The 10,000-nt window shown below is 38.6% G+C and overlaps 1 protein-coding gene across 9 annotated transcripts in view; it reads right to left on the minus strand.

Moving 5' to 3' along the window:
- The window catches only part of caskin1 (CASK interacting protein 1), a 197,477-nt gene that overhangs the window by 9,803 nt on the left and 177,674 nt on the right, over positions 1–10,000 (minus strand). For 6 of the 9 annotated variants that reach the window (XM_037792134.1, XM_037792133.1, XM_037792140.1 and 3 more), the window contains 5 exons: positions 6,992–7,102; positions 2,640–2,741; positions 2,366–2,504; positions 274–417; positions 1–102 (listed from right to left, as the gene is read on the minus strand). The exon at positions 1–102 is cut by the window's left edge and continues 1,124 nt beyond it. In XM_037792134.1, the coding sequence (XP_037648062.1) occupies positions 1–102; positions 274–417; positions 2,366–2,504; positions 2,640–2,741; positions 6,992–7,102 (598 nt within the window). The remainder of the gene's footprint in view (positions 103–273; positions 418–2,365; positions 2,505–2,639; positions 2,742–6,991; positions 7,103–10,000) is intronic. The other 3 variants (XM_037792138.1, XM_037792137.1, XM_037792139.1) reach the window with 2 other exon arrangements.

Below are 10,000 nucleotides of genomic sequence, written 5' to 3' on the forward strand. Positions count from 1 at the left end.
TTCGCTGAGCTTTGACCTCCTGACCCGGCTGCGTCATGGCACTCTGTAGCTCGGTGCTCAACTCGCTGTCCTGGAAAGTGCTCATCTTTGGAGACATGACCTCTGAGAAAAAGAGAAGTAGGGCCTTCAAATTAATGAATTGGATTAATATGAATATGAATCTTAATAGTACAGGAGGTCATGACTGTATTGTTACAGACATGCTGAGAGATCTGATTAGATAAGGCATGCACACCCTCATTATCATTATCAGACTATCATCTGTTAGCTCACCATCTGGAGGTGGGCTGTCCATTGACATGACGTCCTGCTGCTGTGTGATTGGCGGGGGCTTCTTTCTGAGGGAGCCCCGCCCATCTAAACTGCGCTGCATTTCAGCCAGTCGCTTCACCGCCAGCATCAGCTTCTTCTGGTGGCCTAAAACATTGAAAGACTGGAATTACAGTTCTTGTTTGTAAAATTTTACTTTAAATATGTTTTTGTGTTTATCAAACTAAATCATATTTTTTCTATTATTATTTCTATTACATTATTATCATTATATATGTATGTATATGTATATATATGTACCTAACTAGCTAACACTTCTTGAAAGTTCACAGACACAATGCGTCTTTCTTCAGAACATGATCATCTTTAAGTGCATATATATATTTGAGGAGAGAGAGAAGACTGGTTGCTCTGTGTACTCAACTGTAGAACAAAATCAGGTGTTTCAAATCAGGATAAACATTTGCGTTAACACGATAATAACTCAATATTTTGGAGGTTGTATCGGCTCAGTTTTAAAGCTAGAGCAAGAAGATACTAGATCATAGTAAACTATAAAACCTGATGAATCCATCGCTACCAACCATGTCATACTAGCTGGTTATGAAGGAGGTAAAATAACGCTCCAAAGTTACACTAAATGTTGGTGAGGAAAAACTGTCATGTCCATGTTCAAAGGGGTCCCTTGACCTCTGACCTCCAGATCAGTGAATTTAAAATAGGTTCTATGGGTACCCACGAGTCTCCCCTTTACAGACATGCCCACTTTATGATAATCACATGCAGTTTGGGGCAAGTCATAGTCAAGTCAGCACACTGACACACTGACAGCTGTTGTTGCCTGTTGGGCTGCAGTTTGCCATGTTATGATTGGAGCATATTGTTTTATGCTAAATGCAGTACCTCTGAGGGTTTCTGGACAATATCTGTCATTGTTTTGTGTTGTTAATTGATTTACAATAATATATATATATACATATAACAGCATAAAGCAGCATATTTGTCCACTTCCATGTTGATAAGAGGATTAAATACTTGACTAATCTCCCTTTAAGGTTCATTTTAAACAGAAAAAAAAATGTGTGATTAATTTGCGATTAATTGCCATTAATTATGGACAATCATGCGATTAATCGCAATTAAATATTTGAATGGATTGATAGCCCTAGTTTCGACCACTATAGGTATTTAAATGCCCTGATGAAGACCTACAGTGGTTGAAACATGTTGGCTTTTTTAATGGATTAGCCACTATAATAAAGGCTTTTTAATGTTTCCTTCCTTGTTGCCACTTGGAGCGCCTCGATTGCCTTCCTGTTTATCCTGCATATCTATCTTGTCTACGAGGACCACAATGGAAATGTTGCATGGGGAAAATAGGAAATAGATAAATGATTATATGTAGTTTAGCAGTTAGCTTTTTTTACCAACTGCAGGTTGAAAGAAATGTATAAACCTTTATTCAGTTCTATTTTTGACTTGTCTGATAACCTTTTACTACATTTGGTCCATTTCGGGGCTCCACATACAACATGTCTATGCCACAACACATTCTTCAACACATTCATCTTCTATCAGTAGTGTTAATGTGGATTACCAGACAGTTACAGTCTGAGTATTGGCAATAAGCTTGAAGCAAAATGAATGTTCAGAGAGGAAGTAACTCCATTTAAAAGGTTTACTCACAACAAAAAATCAAGTTCAAAGCTTCACTGTGTACTCAACTTGGCACACCTGTCAAAAAACTGGCTTGCTCCACAGACAGCTTAACCTTAACTGAGAGCTGTTGGCTGGACGTAGTCAGTAACATCATTAAAGGAGCATTTCAACATTTTTGCTACTAAGTCATTTAACACATCTTATCAATTCTTAATACACATCTGTTAATGTGTTACATGTTAGCTGTCTCCTTATAAAATTCAGCACATATACATGCTTGCCACAGATCCAACCCTGGGCTCAATAAGCTTGCAAAGACCTTGCATAAACTGCTGTCCATGGTGCTGGATCTTGTTGGCAGACATTGGGAGACACTGGGACCATGATCATATGTTCTGAGGTCAAAACAAATGTATTGAATATCTGTAAGTCTTACCCAGTTTGATGATGCCTATTTCCTGCAGGTCCTCCCAGGTGATGTCAGTGATGAACTCGATATTCTCGTAACCGTTCTGCACCAACACCTGGTGGTACTGGTTTAGACCAATCGCAGACAGCCACTCTCCTAGACTGGCCTATAGGAACACCAGAAATGTGACAGCTCACCAGGCTGGCTGACACTACAGCTGGTAGCTTGCCTTTGAAATCAGGTGTAGCATCTAACTGGTAACTAAACCATAGTGTTGGTGTGTGTGTTGAATTGTACTCACAGGTTTCTGCTCAGGCAGCCACTCAGTGACACCTAGTTTGTTAATCTCAGATGTCATCTTCTTTCTGTGACCTGGTTTAGTTATTCCAATAGCTGTCAGATCCTACACACACACAAACCAACATGTTCAGGCTTTTCCTCCACAAAGTGAATTCAAATCTCCCTTAGACTCCAGCAGTCTCTCTCTCTCTCTCTCTCTCCCTCTCTCTCTCTCTCACACACACACACACACACACACACACACACACACACAGAGGAAAACTTGCAACACAAAGACACAAGTGACAGTGTGACATCTGATGAAAGCTTCTGCCAGTTGAGAATAGAGCAGAAATGTAAATGTCTCAAAATCATAAGAAAAGCGAGGAAAGTAAAAGCAAATGTCTGCAGTGAAAAGGAAGCATCTACAAGAAAGAATCAGCTCGATTCTCCATGACATCCTTTAAATTCAGCACTTTATACTAATTATTTCTGTGCCAAGTAAACAAGCTCATACTTGAATACAAACTAAGTGTATTCAAAATTGTGGTGTGCAGATTTATTGTGAACTGTAATTAATGAGAGGAAACACAGTGCATCATCCTGTCATTGTCTGTTTTCTCTTGTGTTCTGTTTACTTCAGTGTTAATGGTGGTGGACACACAGGAACACACTTTTACAAACATACATGAACATTCACCCCACACACTTTGTTGCATAACTCATAAATTATATGCAGCTGCAACCCAAACATAGAGTAGAATAGGCCCGAATACTACGACACATCTCTGATAACAAAACCCTTTTGTCAGCTCAGCTCTGAACCATTCAGCATGCACAGCGTATATACGTATATATACAAATACTGTACTTTAGGTATGCTATAAATGATTTGTATGTAGGTGAGCGTGGGAGAGAGCATCGGTCTATTCCTCAGAACAGGCAGTAGCAATGTGGAAGGTGATGGGAGGGTCAGGTTGTGTGGATATATTGAGCTCATTTTTAATCACTGATTCTTTCAATTTAATTTTCCCTTTTTTTTGGCTTCAGTTTGTAATTTTAACAGAATTCTGACTGATAGAGAATGTTTTTTTTATTTAATTTAATTTAATTTAATTTATTTAACAAACAAAAATAACTTGCTTGGTGCCATTTGAACATGATGCAGCTAAATAAAGCAGTATTACTAGGCTAATGCAATATAACAATGTGAACATATGTATATTTACTCTTCTAAATATGTAGTTAAAAGTGGTACTACAGCAATTTAGAATAGCTTTTCAATTGAGTTGGGGGACTCACAAGAGACAGGTTTAAATAAGGATAGTCCAAATCAAAGCAGCAGAGGCCAAGATATCCTAACTTTTGGTCCCTAGATGCTAGAAAAACAATGGATCCTACATTTCCCATAATGCAACTAAATAGCCTTTTTCATTGGACACTCCCTGTCTAGTAAAAGTCCACATCTTTCAAACTCCACACCCCAAGTTCGTAACACAGGCTTGCTGTTAAAAAGTCTCAAGCCCAACCCGAGATAACCCTGATGACATCATCTTCCTTTAGAAAAGTGAATTGTGGGAAAAATCTGACAGTGACCAGTCCAAGGTGAAGTCTATGGCTGCAGTCAAAAAGTCCTTTTTGCTAAGGAAGGTCCCTTATGGCGTGAAATGACCCGGAAGTATCTCAGCCATGATAAGAGCTGTTCGAATCCTCTAAATGTTAAGGAAAGGAGCTTCCATCCTTTAATATCTCCTTTAGCAGAGGATACACTGGACCATCCTTTACCAAAGGAAAGGTGAGAATAACATCCCACAATTCCTTGCGGCCGCAGCATTTAAAGCGATGCAACATTCGGCCGTTCATACTAACAAACAATATGCTTATTTTGCACATTATTTTCATAAGCTCATATGCTAATTGGGATTCATGTTGAAAAATATGAGTGGACATTTTGTTTCATGTTATTTTTAATTATTTATTTATTTATTTTGAACATTTAACAAATACCTAAGTCAAAAACAAAACAAGAATAGATCGGACTATGTACAGTGAAGTTACAACAACTTCCTGTTTCATGGCGAATGGCTCAAAATGGCCTCCACGCCACGGTCAGGTCGTTCAGTGAAAACTCACCATTTGAATAACTTTTCATCCTAAAGGTCTCAAGATGGTCCTGACCAAATTTCAAGTGGATCTTGGATACATGTCCTATAAAACGCTAAAAATTATTATTATTATTATTAAATTAAATTAAAAATGGCTGACTTCCTGTTGAGTTTTGGGCTTACCTCCGAGAGGCTTTTTTGTGCGTCTCCACATGTTACATCTCTCTGCCAAATTTCATACATGTAGGTGAAACCGGAGCGAGGGGCTCAATTTTTCCAACTTTCTAGGGGGCGCTAGCGAGCCATTTTGCAACACCCGAGCCTGAGACCCTTAAAATATCAAATTTTTCACCACGTCTGATAAGTGTGCCAAGTTTAACAACATTTTGAACATGTTAAGGCCCTCAAAAAGGTGATTCATTTGGGTGAAAAAGAAAAGAGGAAACACTACAGTTTCAATAGGGCCCGACGTTGTTGGTGCTCGGGCCCTAATGAACAGTAAACATATAGCAAACTGTCAATTAACAAATAATCAACATAAATAAATATTACATATCCGAAAAGAAGTACAGCCTACACTAATATGGTCCTACCCCTTCTCCATAACTCAAACAATTAACTCAATATTTATCATATATTCCTTTGTTTATTTCAATTCCAATCTTGGTAATAATGAAGTGATACTTTTCACCGGTTGTCCACGTTTAAGGTCAGATGATCCTTTATTTGTACTATTAGCAGGAGGACCTGCGATATCTCTCCTGCGGGTGAAGCAGTCTGTCACTGAAAGACCTATTTAAGAAACATACGGTGGGAGCAGCACCTTTTGTAGTCTATCTTCAGAACATTGTAGTTTCACCACGGCAGACTCACGTCACTAACATCCGCCGCATCATAATTATGAAGCCTAGTGAAAGAGCAGGCAGATTCTCTGAACACCACGGTTGTCTGTTCCTGAGTCCTTCTGAATTCTCCTTCTCATCTTTCCTTGACCTCATGACGTTTTCTATTGAGGTCAAGGAGAAGTGGTTAGGAAAAGACACTGGGACGTCATTTTTTGACTTTTCGACCACAGCCTATGTTTCTTGCTAGGCAAATAGCACACGGAAAAGGCCATCTAAAAACTTATATTGTGGGGTTGGTGAGAGCCAAGAGAGTCAACTGTACACTGTATGTGCCGATTGGCAAACCAAAACATTTAAAGAGGTTAAGATGCAGGGGAGTGGTATCGATCTTCTCATCTTTCAACAAGACAGTGAAAAAACGTGTTTTCATTTGCATTTTGTATCCACTCAGCCTTTTAAATATTTTGAATCGACTTCATTCACATTTTAAAAAATACTACGACGGGTAATTAGGTAAAAAAAAAGAGTCAAATTTACGGAGCCTTGGGAGGGGGGTAATATTCAGAGAAAATAACTCAGAATTTCTTTGATATTCTCTGAGATTAAAGTGCTAAATTTATGAGAAATAAATGTAATATGCTCTGAGATTATAAAGTCATTAATTTGCTAGAAATAACTCAGAAATTCTTTGAGATTACAGTCACAAATTTACGAGAAAAAAAACTGGAAATTCTCATCAAGGAACCACATCGCTTCACTCTGCAAGGTTGGATCAAACTCATCACAATACAGATGCCACCGCTTGCCGTGTATTATGCCTGCAGTGGATGACCAAAATATACTTTGCAATCAAATTTAGCAACAAGGAAATACTGGTGATGTTAGCCCAGAATCACCATAAGCATCCCGAGACATTGCCGTGAATTGGACCCATTCAGAAGAAAACAACATAGGCTACTGATTTGAGTTCTTTCTCATAAATTTACGACCTTAATCTCAGAGTTTTTTCTCAGAATGTTACCCCCCTCTGTAATCTATTTATTTTTTACCTACAATGGCCCGAATACGCCGTCGTAAAATATTCATAGGCATGACAATAATATGTTTTAGTAAATTGTAATGTGCAATTTTTGGACCCAGAAAATGTTCTTTTAACAGGGGTCAGAGAGAGATACAGGTCAGTATCAGGTCAAGGGTGAGAGGTGAAAGGTTGGGCAGGGAGGCAGGGAAAGTAGAGCTGAGATCAGTTTAGTTGAGTGGTTTAATAGTGCTCATTTGAGGATTCGTAAAGAAATGGTATACATGCATCTTGAAAACATCAAGGACAGCACAAATCAAAGTCGTGCAGACTTGTTTCCATTGTGGTCCTTGGAGGTGCTTGTGACCTCTCTGGGGTTCAGGGGTCAGGGGTTCAGTTGCCTTACCTCTGGGGTCATTCCGCTAATGGTGGGCAAGTCATACCCAGCGCCCAGGAAGTTTGGAGCGTAGACCTGGAGCTGAAAGTCGCTCAGCCATTGGACAACGGCCTCTGAGCTCTACGGGAGAGAAGACAGGGGGCTCCGTGTCACTGTCACTGGCTCCGTGTCTGCTTCAACAGCCACTTTTTCTCAGCAGGGCCAAGTTCAGGAAGGCCAAACAGGGGCTACAACAGATACTGTAGTACCATGTCTGTCGGTATAGCTTTACTAATGTCACAAAGACAAATTCTTATATATTTATGGATGATTATAATGATTCAGTGGCATCTGATAAAGTCAATGAAATGGCCCTGGTTAGCCCTGCTTGGCCCTGTAGTGAAAACCAGGCTAAAGTTAGGAGGGAGGAAGGCTCTGCCTATAGTACCTAAAATGCTAAAACAAGAGCTGCAGATTAGCAACAGCATGCTAATCTGCATTTGACACTTTACAGCTGGAAAGTAAATACAAAATAGAACTGATGTTGTTTCTCTTGCTCTTCAAGAGAAGAGGCCAGAAAACGTTGCGACTCTAAATATATATATCATATAAGAACACACACTCGTTAACAAACTTCCCCACAAGAAATCTCTTTCCTTTTCTCACAGTGATACGGTGATTCCCGGTTCCCCAGATGTTGGTTTAACATGTTGATCCAGCTGACACAGCACGAACAACACAAGCTCAGCTGTTGATTGCTAAAAATGTAGCTGAATGTTTGAACTTTGTAGTAGCTATGTTTAAAATACCTAAAAACATTAAGGAAATATGGTTCCCGGAATAACCCCAGAAATATAAGCAACATTGCTAACTACTTGAGGGTGATTTTATCTTCTAAAGCTGCTTTCAAACATGCACTGCAATCCGGAACTTTCTGGAGCTTTTTTCCTATCTTTATTCAATATGCGAGCCTGACTTGTTGATTTCAAGGTCAGATTTTGTAATGCTTTCCCTCTAAACCCTGTCCTCGCACTCAAATAGCCCCTGCTAGCGCTTGGATTAGCTCTGCTTGTGCTCAACCTGTATGCTTGCACTCAGCTTCAGCCCTTCTCCTCACAATCAGGTTGCTTCTTTGTGCTTGTGCTACTTTTTCTAGTTGGGGGTCTGAAATTATATGGAGTTCTGAGTTACTCAGCATAATTCTCTGAACAAATTAGCTAACGCTGGCCAGCAAGTTTAGTTGGCTTGTTTTTTAATAATGGCTGCAGAAAATAAGAGTTTTTGTGCATATGTACAGTCCCTCTTTCTCAGGGGCTGTGAGTGTTAGAGTTAAAGCTGCAGTAGTCAGTATATTTTTGTCATCATTGGGCAAAAAATCAATAATAATCTTTCAGCATGTTGTAATTTAAGTGTTCTGAGAGAAAACTAGACTTCTGCTCCTCCTCATGGCTCTGTTTTCAGGCTTTAGAACATCTAGTCCGCGACGGGAGACTTTCACCAATCACAGGTCATTTCAGAGAGAGAGCGTTCCTATTGGCTGTGCTCCGGTCATCTCAACATGGCTGCTGGGACACAAACTTTCTCATTTTACAGCTAAACCGTGCACTACAAGATGATTCTGAGAACATGTGAGGAGAGAAATAGACATTAACGTAACAGAATATTGATTCATATTTGATCAGCGCTGCCTAGTTTGACCGTTTGGTCGGAGTTGGTGAGTGATTGACAGCCGGCTTTCATAGACAGCAGCTGGACAGCAGACCTCAGATCAGCTCTTACTGCCTGTTTTCCTCCGGTCTGTGGAATCTTGCAGATGCCGTTAGGAGCACCGGAGGACACAGAGGAACATGATTTTTTTTCAGGTTACCTGTTTCATGTACTACTGTCAGGAGATAGCGACCGTTTTATAAAAATAACTTTTTTTAATCATATTTGCTCCAATCTCACCTACTGCTGCTTTAAGACAGCTTTATTAAAAATGGAGTCTGACAATATTGGCAAAGTGTTTCAGAGATGGAGAGAAAATGTTGCTAATAGTTTAGCTACTGCTAACCCCAGCTAAAGGCTCATGGCTGTGGCTGCGGTTATCAGAATGCTAAACTATTAGCAACATTTTCTCTTCATCTCTGTAATAGTTTAATCTATTAGCAACATTTTCTCTCTATCTCTGTAATAGTTTAATCTATTAGCAACATTTTCTCTCCACCTCTCTAATAGTTTAATCTATTAGCAACATTTTCTCTCCATCTCTGTAATAGTTTAATCTATTAGCAACATTGTCTCTCCATCTCTGTAATAGTTTAATCTATTAGCAACATTGTCTCTCTATCTCTGTAATAGTTTAATCTATTAGCAACATTTTCTCTCTATCTCTGTAATAGTTTAATCTATTAGCAACATTTTCTCTCTATCTCTGTAATAGTTTAACCTATTAGCAACATTTTCTCTTCACCTCTGTAATAGTTTAAACTATTAGCAACATTTTCTCTCTATCTCTGTAATAGTTTAAACTATAAGCAACATTTTCTCTCTATCTCTGTAATAGTTTAAACTATTAGCAACATTTTCTCTCCATCTCTGTAATAGTTTAAACTATTAGCAACATTTTCTCTCTATCTCTGTAATAGTTTAAACTATTAGCAACATTTTCTCTCCATCTCTGTAATAGTTTAAACTATTAGCAACATTTTCTCTTCACCTCTGTAATAGTTTAAACTATTAGCAACATTTTCTCTTCACCTCTGTAATAGTTTAAACTATTAGCAACATTTTCTCTCTATCTCTGTAATAGTTTAAACTATTAGCAACATTTTCTCTCCATCTCTGTAATTGTTTAAACTATAAGCAACATTTTCTCTTCACCTCTGTAATAGTTTAAACTATTAACAACATTTTCTCTCCATCTCTGTAATAGTTTAAACTATTAGCAACATTTTCTCTCCATCTCTGTAATAGTTTAAACTATTAGCAACATTTTCTCTCCATCTCTGTAATAGTTTAAACTATTAGAAACATTTTCTCTTCACCTCTGTAATAGTT

Source organism: Sebastes umbrosus, chromosome 14, assembly GCF_015220745.1.
Source record: "Sebastes umbrosus isolate fSebUmb1 chromosome 14, fSebUmb1.pri, whole genome shotgun sequence".
Lineage (NCBI taxonomy): Eukaryota > Metazoa > Chordata > Actinopteri > Perciformes > Sebastidae > Sebastes > Sebastes umbrosus.